At 46.6% G+C, this 17,141-nt stretch overlaps 1 protein-coding gene across 1 annotated transcript in view; it reads left to right on the top strand.

The window, feature by feature from the left end:
• Positions 1 to 4,058: 4,058 nt before the first annotated feature.
• ARHGAP42 (Rho GTPase activating protein 42) overlaps positions 4,059 to 17,141 on the top strand; it is a 285,026-nt gene continuing 271,943 nt past the window's right edge. Inside the window, exons 1-2 of the mRNA XM_083170082.1 lie at positions 4,059 to 4,146; positions 5,464 to 6,164. Coding sequence (XP_083026208.1) covers positions 6,011 to 6,164 — 154 coding nt within the window. The 5' untranslated portion in view covers positions 4,059 to 4,146; positions 5,464 to 6,010. The remainder of the gene's footprint in view (positions 4,147 to 5,463; positions 6,165 to 17,141) is intronic.

Below are 17,141 nucleotides of genomic sequence, written 5' to 3'. Positions count from 1 at the left end.
TATCACCATCAGTTGCTAAATAGGGGGCCCTTACAAACTTTTGCTATGGGGCCCACAAATATCTAGGTACGCCTCTGTCCAGGGTGGCAGGCATCCATGCGATACATTGCATGCAGTGTTTTCACATGTGGGGGGGAATGTAATAGGATGAGAGATTCAGAAAGGGAGAGAATTCGCAACAAATCTCCAGGTTTTTGAAAGCGGCAATCGTTTACACTGTAAAACCAGTTTGATTTTGCAGTGTAAATGATTGCCGCTTTAAAAAAAACCTGGAGATTTCTTACCAAATCTCTCACTTTCTGAATCTCTCATCCTCATAAATTTCTCTCATGATGTTTCGCATATGACCCCATTCCGCGCTGCCGGGAGATAGTCCTGGTCGAAAGTCGGACGTGCAGCAGGTTCCAACCTCCGACTCCTATATGATGCGCACGGCTCCGCGCATTGGATCAGATCGGATGTATTGTTTGACATTTGATTTAGCCACTTTTCACCCGATTTCTCGACCCGATCCGCATACATATGCATTCAAACAGAGAGCACATTATTTCGCAAAGGCGGGATTTTACTATACCGGGGCGGCGTCTACTTCAGCAGCAATCATATCTGAATGACTCTGCCACATGGGCACAGCCAGTACCAGCTAGAGGCCGGGCATATATATTATTATTTATTACCAGTCATATATATAGCGCACACATAGGCCCTTATTCAGATCTGGGCTTAGTTCAAATTTGTTTGGAAAATGGGCAAAATGGTACTCTTTACCTAGCACGGCGCCCAAGATTTTGATCGTGGGCATCGCAGGTAAAAAAATCGCGGGCATTGAATGCACTAAAAATCGGGTGCGACGCGACCGACGCGATGCCCGTGATTTCCCATAGGGAACAATGTTAAATGTCTCAATTGACCCGATTTTCATGTTCAATGCCTCAATTGACACGATTTTTCCATAGAAAAAAAATGTTAAATGGCCCACAGAGGCCAAATAGGCACCCTGAAGTGTGAAATGGCCCCCACAATTGTTAACGCCTCCCCACGATCAACGTCAACCCGAAGCGTGGCGAGCGCAGCGAGCCCGCGAGGGGCGGCGGTACGCGTCCTACGACCTTTTCATACCCCCACTATCCACGTCGGCGTGGAGTTGAGAATAGAATAGTGTGGGGAGCGCAGCGAGCCACCGAGCCCGAAGCGTGGCGAGGGGACGCGGATACCTTCACAGGTAAACGCGGGCTTCACAGGTATCCGCGTCCCCTCGCGGGGCTCGCTGCGCTCGCCACGCTTCGGGCTCGGTGGCTCGCTGCGCTCGCCACACTATTCTATTCTCAACTCCACGCCGACGTGGATAGTGGGGGTATGAAAAGGTCGTAGGACGCGTACCGACGCCCCTCGCGGGCTCGCTGCGCTCGCCACGCTTCGGGTTCACGTTGATCGTGGGGTGGCGTTAACAATTGTGGGGGCCATTTCACACTTCAGGGTGCCTATTTGGCCTCTGTGGGCCATTTAACATTGTTTCCTATGGAAAAATCGGGTCAATTGAGACATTTAACATTGTTCCCTATGGGAAATCGCGGGCATCGCGTCGGTCGCGTCGCACCCGATTTTTTAGTGCATTCAATGCCCGCGATGGGCGCCGTGCTAAGTAAAGAGTACCGGCAAAACCATGCTGCACTGCAGGTGGGGCAGATGTAACATGTGCAGAGAGAGTTAGATTTTGGTGAGTTATTTTGTTTCTGTGCAGGGTAAATACTGGCTGCATTATTTTCACACTGCAATTTAGATTTCAGTTTTAGCACACCCCACCCAAATTTAACTCTCTCTGCACATGTTACATCTGCCCCACCTGCAGTGCACATGGTTTTGCCCATTTTCCAAATTTGTACTGAGCTCAGGTCTGAATAAGGCCCTTATTCTGCACATTTACCCCTGTTCCACAACCTGTGTGCGAAATAAATAAGTAGTTTCTGAAATAGAACTACCATCTTATTCCCCTTTTACACCAGAGCCTCGACCAGGGTTATTGCGGCGCCACTCCGGGTAGGGGCTTGGTGTAAATGGGGCCAAAAAGATTTCCTGGGTCCTGTTACCCGGGGATCCAACCCTGCAAATGATCATGGTCAGACAAGGGGCATACCTAGAGTCAGGGGCCGTGTAAATGGGGATGACCCGTGGACCCATTTCCACCAAAAGGGGAGCCCATACCTCTGGACTGCAGCATCCTGAGGTCAGTCCAGGGCTTGGACATGGGCTTGCCCCCAACGTTTAAGTTGCCATCGCGGGGGGTCCCGGCTGTCGGATTTCCCAGCGATTAGAGATTATGTCGTCTCAGAGTTCCCTACCTGAGAAAATGCTCTGTTCCTGGACTTCCCTGGTAATGTATGATTACCATCACCTGTGGGGAGCTGGTAATTGATAAGAAAGGTGTTTCACCACAGGTGATGGCAATCATACATTACCAGGGAAGTCCTGGAACAGAGCATTGTGTCCCTCATGGAGAGGGTCAGGTAGGCAACCCTGTGTCATCTCCAAGCGCCGGCTCAGGGCCCGCCTTCACTGGCATCACCCGCCCGTCATTATGCCGGGGGACGCCAGTGTAAAAGGGGACAACTGCCGGGTTGCATCTGGGTTGGAGCCGAGTCTAAATACCCGGTGTGACCCGGCAGTTTTGGTGTAAACTTGGTATTACTAAATTTCCCCCAGTGTATTTTTCTTACTCAGAATTACCCCTAACTTTCAAGCACCTGAGTGATATTGCTTCACTAATTGAGCATCTGCCAGCAGTGGTGTAACAATAGCCCGCAGACCCCGCGGTCACGGAGAGGCGCTGAGTAGGTGTGGGCACTGCCCTGCTGCCTTACCCCACTGGTGCTGCTTGCTGTTGCCGCCCCGCCGGTTGTGTGGCTGGGATCCGCAGATCTACTAGTCTGCGGTCCTGGCTCTCCTCCCAGCTGGCTCCTGCAGTACTAATGAAAAAAAAACTCACACAAAGGGGGAAATTTACTAATATGAAAAACCTAGTTTTTCGTATTATTTTCCCTACGACTGCATACGACTGTTTCAGTCGTATGCAAAGTCGTGTTCCGGAGGGGGATTTACAAAGCAGTCATATACGACTGCTTTGTAACCCACCGATGTCGTAGTAATTCGTATTAGTGGCCGTATATACGGCTGCTAATACGAATTATTTGTAGCAGTCTGCACGGATCAGTCAGATCCGTGCATGCTGCAATGTGTAAAAAAAAATTAAATAAATAAATAAATTAAAAAAAAAACGGCGTGGGGTCCCCCCCACAGCCGAAACCAGCACCAGGCTGACAGAGCCTGGAGCCGGTAATTAAAAATCAGGGAACCCGACAAATAGGGGTTCCCCGATTTTTAACAACCAGCCCCAGGCTCCTGCTCTGGGGCTGGTTCCCAAAATACGGGGGACAAAATGACTAGGGGTCCCCCGTATTTTAAGAACCAGCCCCAGGCAAAACCAGCCAGCAGGGTAATGCCACAGCCGGGGGGAGACTTTTTATGCAAGTCCCCCCGGCCAAAGCATTAACCCCCTGACCTGTCAGCCTGGCCAGGGGCCCTGGGGGAGTGGGGACCCCCCCAATAAAGGGGTCCCCCCCCTCCAGGACTTACCTGACCAGGCTAAAGCCTGGTGCTGTCCTCGATGCCCCTGGGCGGTGGGCATTGAGCTGATTATGGTGTAAAAAAAAGATGAAACTATTGTTTTTTACTGTGGCACTACAAGTGCCAGCAAGCCTCCCCAGCAAGCTGGGACTTGGAGAACCACAAGTCCCAGCCTGCTGGGCATTAAAGGGCCTGCTGGGTCTTGTAGTGCCACAGTAAAAAAAATAGTTAAATAAAACACACTGACACCCATTTTAAATAAAAGTTTAATACACACATTACATACATACTGATACTTACCTTTCTTGATCCCGTAGGTAGCCCTGGTCCTGATGTCCTGTGTCGTCCTCCAGGTCCATGTCGGCTGTCTGCGTCGTCCTCCAGGTCCATGTCGACGGTCCGTGTCGTCCTCCAGGTCCATGGCGGTGTCCGGGTCCGAAGAAATCCATGTTGGAGCTGTGGAAGGAAATCCTACTCACCTGGTCCTGCGCTGAAGAAGTCTTCTCTTGATCCGACGTAATCCAGGTAATGTTGAAGCTGTCGCTGCATCGCGCTGAGGAGAGATGCTGAGATGTTTCATATTCGGCGCCTTTCCTCAGACTGAATTCTATTGGCCGCCTAGCAGGCCAATCAGGAGCCGAGAAAGTCGACTGATCCGTGCAGGCTTAAAGCAAATACGACAGGAAAATGGTGTTCTATTTTCCTGTCGTATTTGCGTGGGTGTTTTACACCACTAAGCAGCCGTATTATCCATACGGCTGCTTAGTAAATCAGAAACCACCATTCTTTTGAATGGTGATTTCTGTCGTATCCTATCGATGGTGTAAATACAAATACGAATGTTCCATCTTTAGGACTACGAATTGTTGTATTTTTGGGATTGTAAATCCCGAAAATACAAATTCGTAAAAAAAAGGTGTATTTCTGCCTACGAATACACCTTTTTTCTACGAATCCATTTTGGTAAATGTCCCCCAAAATGTCTGCACCCTTAACAGCAGACACTTGGGGGCGGACATTTTTTTAATTAGCACTGCAGGAGCCAGCCAGGAGGAGAGCCGGGACCACAGACTAGTTAATCTGCAGGTCCCGGCCACACAACAAGCGGCGGCTGCAACAACAAGCAGCACCAGCGGGGTAAGGCAGGGTTGGGGGTGGGTGGGGCTTAATTTCACCGGGGATGGGGGCGCCACCGAAATTTATGGCAGGGGGGTGCTGTGGTTATAGTTACGCCACTGTCTGCCAGTACATACAACCCTGCCTATCACTCTGATACACCAGCAGATTATTGTTCCAAGTCCATCCAGCCAATCATTAAATTGGAAGTTTAAGAAAAAGGGATTTATGTAAATTAGTATATATGTTACAGTTTATTATATGGTTTATGTACTAACATACATACATCATACATTTATTTTCATGGCCAGACATCCATGCACTAGTAAAAGCAAACTGTTGGTTGTTGGCTATGGATTAGAAGCTGTTTGCCCTTTTGCGCAATGTTAGTAAATATCAGCCAATGAATTAAATGAATGCATTCCGTTTCACATGGAGTTATCATAGGTGTGTTCTCATTAACTTCAACAAAACCTGTTCTTCACTAATTTCACAGATGGACAAACAAACTAATTATTGCATGAGAGCATGCGTCATTTCAACGATCCCCTACAAGACTTGCATGATAACATGCCATGAGGTCATTGCAGCTGCAGGATGCTGCTGCTATTCCCCGTGCCGCCTACAGGTGGCAGGCTAGAGACGAACTTCTCAAGTTTCCAACTTTTTACTGTTCTCTTTCTAATGTCTTTTAAAAGTTTTTTTTTTCTTCTTCTCTCTCCTCAGGCAGAAACGTGGGAAGTTAAACCTACAGCTCCCTCTGATGTCATCATCAGCATTTCGCTGCAACACAATAACTCTGCAATCTTGACATCACACTTTTTTTTTTCTCTTCTGCAGCTGAGGAGGAATCCAGGACAAAGGGGGGTGTGCAGCCCTCCTTCCAATTTATCTAGGAATGTGAGGTGACCCGAGGGTGACCTTGCTGGGAGTCCCTGTGTGGCAGCAGCCCAAGGGGGGGTAGGTGATCACAGCTCAGCTTGGATTGCAGCAGCGGCATTGATCAGCCTGGCTGGCTGCACTGTGATCACTGGGGAGCTGCAGGGAGGGGAGACAGAGGATAGAGAAGGAGTGCGAGGCTGCACCAGTGACTGAGCTTCCTCTGTGCAGAAGTCTGCTGGTGTGGGGGACAATGCAGCTGGGTGACAGTGACGGCAGCCCATCCTGTGCGTCTGGCTGAGAGCTCTGTCTGCACAGGAACTTGCGACTGCTGCAGATCCCCTTGCAACTTTGTTACTCAGCATCTGCTGCCTGCAGTCAGAAGGCTTCTACCATGGGGCTGCCGACTCTGGAGTTCAGTGATTCCTACCTGGACAGCCCAGACTTCAGGGAAAGGCTCAAGTGTCATGAAATCGAGCTGGACAGGACCAATAAGTTTATTAAGGAGCTGATCAAAGACGGGAACATGCTGGTTGGGGCGCTGAGAAGTAAGTACATACAGACTGACATGTTCCAGCAAGTCGGTGACTTCTCCTTGCAGCTACACAGTACAGTTCTGAGTGCTGCACAGTGCACACACATCTGATTGTGTTCTGGAAGTTACAGTGTTGCAATATAAAGTATTTCAGGATGTGCCCTTTTGTCAGCAGATAACCACATGAGTTGGACACTGTGGGGATCAGACATAAATAGAATCAGCTACTTATATTTATATATAGGATATAACTGCTGCAGAAACTCTTTAAAAAAAAAAAGTTTTCAGATGTTTTTGTTGCTTGCAGAAGTTGTTGGGTGTGAGATTGCTTAGCAAGTGACTGAGAAAGATCTTTATACTGTATGTAGATAGCATATGTGTCATAAATGCACGTGGGGGTAATTCAGGTGCGGTTGTTGCTCCTACTGATGTTGCAGTGTGCAGTTGTGATTGTATGCTAATTTGGGCAGAAGGTAACCAGATGATTGCAGAAACATCGCTAACATCGGCGCATATCGGGTCGCCAGGCAGAACCTGACAGCCTCTGTGTACACGCAGGCTGAGCTGATCACCTGGGATGCACAGGCCTCTGCAGTAACAAGTGTGATTGCACAGAAATGATGCACAAGCGTTCGTCTGACCACTCCCCGTTACCACCGACAAACGCTGACTTCCTGTCAATCACTCTGCGACTAAAATATCGCTGCGACTCGTCACTCACGGCAAATTTGCATCGATCCGATTGATATGCGTACAATAGCTGCGCATCCGCGTCTGAATGAAACCCATTTTGGGGCTCATTTATGCATCTGTATTGGGCACGACGGCATGCTTACTTAAGCGAGAATCCGCCCCTTTTAAGCCCAATATTCAACCACTGTTTTTATGTCCACGGCCGCCATTATTTTTATTGGCATTTGTGCCCACTCCATGCTGGGTGCAAAGGATCTGTCAGTAACAGGCATCTCCTATGCGTTTGCATGCCATGAAAGGACGGAAGTTGATGCTACCACGAAACGGATCAGGTTTATGGGGGTTATTCAGACCTGATAAGATTACATAACCGCCGGCCGTCCGGAGTGAAATCCCACCCTGGGCACGCCTGCCTTTTCCCTGCCACTCCCAGAATTCCACCCAGTTACCACCCCCAAACACCGGCATCCTGTCAGTAAATTTGCATATGACCAGCAATAACAAAAATTAGCAGATTTTAGCACAGGATGGCCTTGCGCATGTGCGTTCCGTATGCATGCGCAGCCTATTGATAATCAAACGTGCACAGTAACATTGCTTATTCCCAACTTTTCTTAGTCCAAACTTTAATAACACGCCTTTGACCATTAGCATTACATTTTTACGGTCATAGTTACGCATCATTTGCAAAGGGTAAAATATTCCTTCTTTTCGTATTCATATACACAGTAATTGGTGTCCTAATAATTATAAATAACAGACAAGAGTATACAGCGATGCTCTTGTCTGTTATTTATAATTATTAGGACCCCAATTACTGTAATTACATCCAAAGCCACTGTACATTCCCTACATTGTTTACATCACCCCACTGCCTTATGGGACGTTGAACTTTTTTCCTTTCATATGAGACTTATGTTGGTAATTAATTGTGAGCAGTTCTCTGTGACTTCTCTGCAGATGTGCTCAGCGAATTATGTAAACTCATTTTTTTTTTCTTCTTTTCCATTGGGTAGGACAATTAAGGGTTGGTTTTATCATGGCTCACCCACAGGTACAATAAATGCCATGTGTGGTTTTCATTTACATTTCTGAGTGCATTTCCTTTAATCACAGATATACCGTCAGGCTCCTCTGCCAGAAATAATGAAATCGTTTTCATTTTTCCTGATGTGTTTGTTGTTCTTGTGTTTTATGTATATAGTGTAGAAATGATGACTGACTGGAACACGCCACAAACATGCAGTAACTGTTCTGGAGATTAAAGGGGTTTTTCCATAGAGCAGCGGCCCAGTCCTTGGCTGGCCACTCCTGGGGAAACGGAGTAGACACTCCCCTTTATATAGAAATTCCAGCCATTCCCAGTCCTCCCTGAGAACACATCTGCCAGCCAATCAGGCAGAGGCGTACACTGTTCTGCACTGTGATTCGCAGGTGCCGTCCTGCCCATGCACAGAATGGGTCCTATTCCGACACTTGGAAAAATGGACCCAACATTGAATAGGTTTGAATTTCAGTTTGACCTAATATTGTTGGAAACGGACAAGATTTCCACCTGGCAGAAATATCGTCCGGGATTGCATACCCCCCTTAATGCGGGTTGGATCACTTATGCAATCCACCTGAATTAGCCCCACTGAACAATATAGGTACAATAACTATATCATTCATGACGTCACCTATTTCGATACGGAACATGTAGTCTTGACGATATAGTCAAAATCTGGCTGCAAGTTCAGATGACAGATATATTGTTAACAATATTGTTATCGTTCATTTCATTTGCGATATATTGTATAGTGTGTACGCACCTTTATATTGTTGTGGACTATTTTATTGTGTTTATTATCTTTTATTTTTAAGGCGACACAAGGGTCATGTATCCCAAGGTGTGTCACTGGCTGTTATGGAGCTGTGTAATAGTATTGAGCTGTTATGGCTAACTAGCACCAATCAGAAATCAGCTTTCATCTGTTTGTGTATGGTAGATCAGTGATGACCATTGGGCTGCAGTCCGGGCCTTCACCTGAACCCCTCATTCATTTGCTATTGCTTGTGTATAAAATACCTGCTGATATGATTACAGATGGGTGGCCTTTTTCTTTAGTTAGAGGAATTGCTGTAATGAATTACCGCGATAAATGTTTATGCAGGGCCCCAGGTACCTGAAGCAGCTTCTGATTCCATATTGTCCCACCCGATAACTGAGATCTGTAGATAAAGGACTTTTAGTAATACCTAGGATCTCCCGTAATTAAGCTGAGGGTCGAGCTTTTAGCCATGCGGTTCCTACTCAATGGAACTCACTTCCCCGCACAGTTCCAGAGACCCCAACTCTACAATCCTTCAAAAATAGACTCAAGACTTTCCTTTTTACTCAAGCATTGCTATAATTTCTTTAAGTGTAGTTTATGAAAAGCTTTTCTGTCCTTCATTGTTCCTGTACTGTATTACATTCATTCTATCTGTGACGTGCCTTGAGTCCTATTGGAGAAAGAATGCTATATTAATAAAATTATTATTATTATTATTTATGTGCGGTATTGGTTCCTCAGGAGGAGTCTTGAGATGAAAGATACCCAGTGCAGGCTTTTGTGATGGACTGCTGCGTCCAAGGATCTGCGTGACCCTATCAGGTTACTCTAGATGTCTGTCTAAATTATTCCACCAGGGCCAATTAATATGCCACTTGCCCTAGCATTCCCAGAAAACATCCAGAATGCTCTGTCGCATCTCCGTTTTCCGACAAGCTGCCTGTTGCCGCCCCCATACGCCAATCATGTCAATCATGCTGCGGCATTTGGGGAACTGCAAGCTTCATGGCAGGCCAAGTTGGCACAGGGCGGAACTAAAATCATTAGAGATGTGCCAAACATCAGTATCAGGCCCCTGTGACTCTCAAAGGGCCGCCAATGTGGCCCCTGGCGTTTATTGTGTTATTTTGCGTACTAAACTGGTAAATGCTGGATTTGGTTGACATGGAGTTTAGGCCCAACATTGCACAATTTGAAATACTGTAATCTCCTTTTTATAAGTGGTAGAATAAAGACATTCGTTAGAAAAATAATTTTCATTTAAAAGAATGTTTTGGAGCCTGGACGTCACCATTGTCTCATAAAAGAGTTCATTTAAAACCGTGTAGAATGATATCAATTAGCAAGCTGTTTATGTTATGTCTCTGTCCAAGCCTCTGCCGGCTCTTAGTCCTCGGGGAGCGGACTGATCCGTCCAGTTCTCTGTTCTCGTTTCCTGCACCGCCTGGTGTATGCCTAATAATTGTCAGACTGTAGGAGAAACATTCTCACTTGTGGTCCCTAGTGTCGCTTTCTATATATGTTCCCTCTGATGGTCAGATGGGTATGGATCATTAGGTCAACAGCATGTTAGTCAACAGTCATTAGGTCGACACCATTAGGTCGGCATTCATTTAGGTTGACGTGAGTCTAGGTCAACATGCAGGAAGGTCGACATGAGTCTAGGTCGACATGGGTTAGGTAGGTTGACAGTCAAAAGGTTGACATGTGGTTTTTCACATTTTTTTCCCCCGAATATCATCACAGTGGACATGGACACTGGAACGTAGCATCGCGTCCCCTCGCATGGCTCACTGGGTCTGCCACACTATTTTATTCTCCCACCACACTCTAGTGGATGCTAGGGCATGAAATACCTCCTGTCGGCTCAAAAAAAAGTGAAACCCCCCCATGTCGACCTTTTGACCGTCGACCTAACCCATGTTGACCTAATGACCCTGTCACCTAACCCATGTCGGCCTAGACTGATGTCGACCTTCTTACATGTCGACCTAGACTCCTATCAACCTAAATGCATATCGACCTAATAGTGTCAACCTAATGACTGTCGACCAACATTTCCGCCGGAATCCGGGAAGGTTGCTCACCTTTCCAGGGGGCCTACACAGATGTGGCCAAAAGGTTAAATTGTGTAATTGTGTTGTAAAAGTGTTAACATAGGGTGATAAGGACCTTCAGGGCTAGGCAAATGTGAATTGAAAGCTGACTTACAGAAAACTGTAATGTTTAATGCAGGTATGTCCAAACTACACATCCCAGCATGCCTTGCCACAGTTTTAGCATTCCCTAATAGCAAAATTGTGGCAAGGCATGATAGGACTTGTAGTTTTACAACAGCTGGAGGACCATAGATTGGACATGCCTGGTTTATGTTCAAGTGATATGTTGCAAAAAGGAATTCCATTTACACTGATATTCTGACTGCACTCTAATGAAAAGAAACTAATTTATTCTACTAAAGCAACTTAAGCTCTAATGTTCCAATAAAACGTGTTCATTTGTTTATGTAAATTATATGTATGTGGGTTTATTTATTACTGTATGTGGTTTATTTCATACTGATATTTTGGCAGTTGATACTCATTCATTTACTTAAGTAAAGTCTTCTTGAAAAAAGTGACAATTCTTTTAGATCAAACGCAGCACGGATGGTTTAATGGTTTGATTCCCACCATGGACCTAACTGTGCGGAGTTTGTATATTCTCTCCGTACTTGCGTGGGTTTCCTCTGGGTACTCCGGTTTCCTCCCACAATCCCAAAATATACTGGTAGGCTAATTGGCTCCCAACAAATGAACCCTAGTATGTCTGTGTGCGTGAACATGTGGTAGGGAATATAGATTGTAAGCTCCACTGGGGCAGGGACTGATGTGAATGTTCATATAATCTCTGTAAAGCGCTGCGGAATATGTGTGCGCTATATAAATAACGGTACTCTTTACCTAGATGGGCGCCAGCGATTGAAATCGCGGGCGTCGGGGGTAAAAATCGCGGTCATCGCGGGCATCGCGGGTAAATCGGGATGCCCGCGATGACCGCGATGACCGCGATTTTCCCATAGGGAACAATGTTAAAAAGGCTGATTGACCGCGATTTTACTGTTAAATGCCTCAATGGACCCGATTTGGCCATAGGAATCAATGTAAAATGGGCCACAGAGCCCAAATAGGCACAATTAACCCTTAAATGTCCCCCCCAATTTTTAACGCCACCCCACGATCCACGCCAACCCGAAGCGTGGCGAGCGCAGCGAGCCCGCGAGGGGCGGCGGTACGCGTCCTCCGACCTTTTCATGCCCTACTATCCACTAGGGCGTGGAGTGAGAATAGAATAGTGTGGCGAGCGCAGCGAGCCACCGAGCCCGAAGCGTGGCGCGCACAGCGAGACCCGCGAGGGGACGCGGATACCTTCACAGGTAGACGCGTCCCCTCGCGGGCTTCACAGGTGTCCGCGTCGCCACGGACACCTGTGAAGCCCGCGAGGGGACGCGTATAACTGTGAAGGTATCCACGTCCCCTCGCGGGGCTCGCTGCGCTCGCCACGCTTCGGGCTCGGTGGCTCGCTGCGCTCGCCACACTATTCTTTTCTCACTCCACGCCCTAGTGGATAGTAGGGCATGAAAAGGTCGGAGGACGCGTACCGCCGCCCCTCGCGGGCTCGCTGCGCTCGCCACGCTTCGGGTTGGCGTGGATCGTGGGGTGGCGTTAAAAATTTGGGGGGACATTTAAGGGTTAATTGTGCTTATTTGGGCTCTGTGGCCCATTTAACATTGATTCCTATGGCCAAATCGGGTCCATTGAGGCATTTAACAGTAAAATCGTGTCCATCGGGCCTTTTAACATTGATTCCTATGGCAAATCGGGAGCATCGCGTCGCGGGCATCGCGGGTACATTTATGGCCGGCCGCGACGCGACCGACACGATTTCCATGTTTAACATGGGTTTCAATGGGAAATCGCGGGCATCGCGTCGGTCGCGTCGCGGCCAGACATAAATGTACCCGCGATGCCCGCGACGGGCGCCCAACTAAGTAAAGAGTACCTTAATAACTGGTAATAAATAAAGTTAACAATTCTTTTTGTGAAAAAATAAAGCCCTGAATGAACTAGATGACGTTTATAAATCATCCAACCATAGGGCATTGTGTTCCTCACCTAAGAGTTGGCAATAGCATTATTATCATCGCCAAGATGTTTAACTACATAAGAAATGTTCTGTCCTTAGACCATTGTTGTTCGTCATCCTAATTTGGATCTCTATGTGCACTCACTGAATATACTTTATCCAAACATATTGGCCATGGTGGAGGCAGTCCATGCAACTAAGATTTTGTACACAGTGCCGTCATCCCATGGGGAAGACGGCACTTCTCCGGGGAGCTGCTGAGGCTGCGGTAGCGGGCAGTCGAGTCCTTGCAGCAGTGGCTGGAAGCTTGTAGCGCTGCGCTATTTGCTGGGTGGCGGGGCGAGAAGGAAGCGCTGCTGAATTTGAAAAGACTGGCCAGACTCTGATTGGCTGATGGAGTTCAGCCAATCAACATCCGGCCAGTCTTTTCAAATTCAGCAGCACTTCCCGCGCACCGCCCGGCAAATATGGTTACAAGCTTGCAGCCCCGCATGCCGCTGCCTGCGGGGAGAGGGGAGAGGAGAGAGGGGGGCCCAGGCTAATGTTAAGACGGCCCTGGATGCCTACTACTCTGTACTTTCCTTTCCATGGCCCGTTCTATTCAAATATAAACCAATCATGGCAATATCCACTTGAGTGGGCAGGGCCTAATGGTGTGAATAGCCCCTTCCCCATCGCCAACCACCTGCATCTCCTCTCTGGGCTTCTCCTGGTAGGTAGGCAAGTATCATGTCGATCCATATGTACCTGTAGAATGTGGTGGTATGACGCATATAGGTGATATTTAATATAATACAAAGGGAGGTGGCCTGGGCATCCCTGTGGTTATTCTATACGGTTGTACATTTTTTGTGATGTTGCTTTTTGCTGATGATGAAGTTTAGGCATGAGATGTTATATGATATGTATTGGAAATAACAAGTATTTGGAAGCAATAGATGTGCGTTATGACAGCACTCTGTGGAAGTGACATCACTGGCATCGGTGGGATGGGTCAGAGTTCAGTCCAACTGTCATCACATTCCGGCATGATGACATCATATTTATCACTCTTCAACTTTATGTATATTGAGAAGCCATATAAATAATATTGCATGTAATCATACCATACCCACGAATAGCACTTGCTAGATGAGAAGCACAGTGTAGTTGCTATGGGCAATGGTGGGATCATGGTAATTATGATGGAAAGAGGGCCCTACTCATTGGAGCCTATAGAGGATGACCTAGAGAGGACAGCAAGACTAAAATATTTTTGGTCTGGTTTCTTTTTGCAGTAATTTAAAGGTTAATTGTGTATATAACAAAAATTGGGAGGTTTAATGTAATATGATTCCCAGATCATCCTAAAGGCCAGTGTAATTTTGCAGGTTTAATTCCATGGGATTTCTCTGCATTTCTCCACAATGAATCCTAGATTATACTGGGAAACAAGACTAACCTCTATTCATGTTTCCTGGTAAAAAAATATATTAAAACAAATAAGACAAAAAGCCACGATTGTTTTTCCTGGCTTCTTGCAGACCATTGTAGTTCAGATGACCCAGTAATTGGGTTAAAGTTATAACTGAGTAAAGTTTCATAAGGACTTTATTGGGCCTTACATGATGTCAGGTTAATAAGCTTCGGGACCCGACAGAAGAGACCAATTTTTGTAACTATGTTTAGTCCCAATTATGCATCACAAATTGTGCCTCCTCTGTGTATAATGTTAAACCTGTCATTCACTAATACTTTGATGTGCATTCGTCACTGGGAACAACTGTGTCTGAAATCTGGGGAGAGATAAACAAGCACTGTAGTTATTTGGGTTGGTATTATGTGCTTATATTATTTGTTTCTTGATAATCAAATAATACTGCATCGCCAGTTTTAATTCAGCAAAAGAAGCCTAAACCAGGGATGTATGATTGCCATCACCTGTAGGGAAACACCTTTCTTATCAATTACCTAGCTCCCCACAGGTGATGCCAATCATACATTACCAGGAAGTCCAGGAACAGAGCATTTTCTCCCTGATGGAGAGGGTCAGGTAGGTAACCCTGGCCTAAACACTGTTAGAATGAACATCTGCTAAAGAGTGTTCAGAATTTATCTGTCTGTTGGCAGTGGCGGATTCAGGGGGGGGGGGGGCACCCGGGCACGTGCCCCCCCTGTCATTCAGTTTGTAGATGAGGACCAGAGCTTTCCAACGACCCCAGCCCCGTGTCTCTAGCCCCCCGGGAACCGGAGATCGCTGGGCCTTCAATATGAGACCAGGATGGTCCATATCGGTCAATCGGTTCCAGAGATATAGTGTGTAAATCGATTTTTTTTCTTTTTGAAATGTAATTTCATGGCTGTTCATGTTCTTTGAGGGCAGATTACTCTGGAACCAAACGTTTCAGTTTCACTGGACCAATATCATTCAAAGCCTACTCAAAAGTTCTTCAATATGATACTTTTCTCATGTAAATGGGTCAGTTAGTTCCGAAGATATAGCCGGTTAAATGAGATAACTGGTTAAGGGGGGGACTCGGGGAGGGGTGGTTTTCTCTCCCCCTCACACCAGGGACTAGGCTGGTGTAAAAGGGGCCAACCTGGGAATGCATTTTCTGGTGTGAAATGGGTATTATTTCAAGTAGCTGGGACTTGCAGTGCTCGGAATACAGCCAGGCTCTGCCACTGTCAGTGGCTATCACTTCTGCCTGGCGGCGGCTGTCCCCCATTTACCACGAGCATGTATTCCCCGTTGGCAATGAGCATGTATTCACACATGGCAACAAGCATGGAACCTCTGGCAATGAGTAAGGAACCCTTGGCAATGAGCATGTAGATAAGCAGCACTTACTGTATGTAGCATAATTTTTAATAGGCATTATGGTGTTTGGCATAATACATAATGGACATCATGCCGTGTAACTTAACGTGCAATGGACATTATGATGTAAATCAGGCATGTCCAACGTTGGCCCTCCAGATGTTGTGAAACTACACATCCCAGCATGCTTTGCCACCGTTTTGCTATTAGATAATGCTAAAACTATTGCGAAGCATGCTGGGATGTGTAGTTTCACAACATCTGGAGGGCCAACATTGGGCATGCCTGGTGTAAATGTTTAATGCGCGCCTTTGGTGGACAATGTCCCTGTTTATGAAGCGTATTGTGAATTTTGTCTTAATCTGTGTGGCATTATGTGAATTCTGGCTCAATCCGTGTGGCATTATGTGAATTTTGTCTCAATCCATGTGGCATTACATGAATTTTGGCTCAATCCGTGTGTTATTATGGGAATTTTGGCTCAATCCGTGTGTTATTATGTGAATTTTGGCTCAATCCGTGTGGCATTATGTGAATTTTGGCTCAATCCTTGTGGCATTATGTGAATTTTGGCTCAATCCGTGTGGCATTATGTGAATTTTGGCTCAATCCATGTGGCATTATGTGAATTTTGGCTCAATCCGTGTGGCATTATGTGAATTTTGGCTCATTCCATGTGTAAGGGTCAAGTATAATGGGGTCTAGTATTTTGTTGCATAATGTGTAGAAGTTGTATATGGTGTTGTACACTACACTCAAGGACATGCCCCCTGTTGAGTGGCCACACCCCCTTTTCCAGAGCGCGCATTCGGCGCCCGCACAACTACATCCTTCACTTTTGTTGCCATGGTGGGCCTGCGTACTTTAAATGCCAGGGCCAATTTCTAATCCCATTCCCACCCTCTCTCTGCCGCTCTCTTAGCATGTACACTGGCACCACTAACACCACCCCTCCCCCACCTAAACCCTCTTTTATCATGGTGCCCCCCCTGTCATTTTTTCCTGGATCCGCCCCTGTCTGTTGGTAAACAAACTCCGAGGACCAATATAAATTGGAACTATAAATAACCTCAAATAACTTTTTCCGGTAAGATTCATTATCTGGTACTTATGTATTATCTGGGCTCCCACGTTAAATGCACCCCATTTTTTCATACCCCTACTATCCAACTACGCATGGAGTTGATTTTATATAGTGTGGCGAGTGCAGCGAGCCACCGTGCCCGAAGCGTGGCGAGCGCACGCGGTCTCATAAGAGAAACGGGAGCCCAGATATTACATAAGTACCCATTATCTCAATGTCAAGTGTATCATACAGGCCTACAAGAGGTATAAAGTGATCTGTGTAAAGTACCACAGGACTCTGGAGAGCTGCACAAGTGTGCCTTTACTAACAGCAGTCATGCATATGGGAACACGCAGCGTTTCCTGGGCGTTCCCACGAGAACGTTGGGCGTTCTCAGGCTAATGAGCAGATGACGCGGGTGGCAGTTAGCTGACATCACCGGATGTTAGCTGCCCGCCCACTTTCCTCAGAATGTGCACGCAGATCTAAGGT

Source organism: Crinia signifera, chromosome 2 (genome assembly GCF_055691185.1).
Source record: "Crinia signifera chromosome 2, ASM5569118v1, whole genome shotgun sequence".
Classification (NCBI taxonomy): domain Eukaryota; kingdom Metazoa; phylum Chordata; class Amphibia; order Anura; family Myobatrachidae; genus Crinia; species Crinia signifera.
The sequence above is the reverse complement of the archived record's forward strand: the minus strand, read 5'-3'. Positions and strand labels throughout refer to the sequence as shown.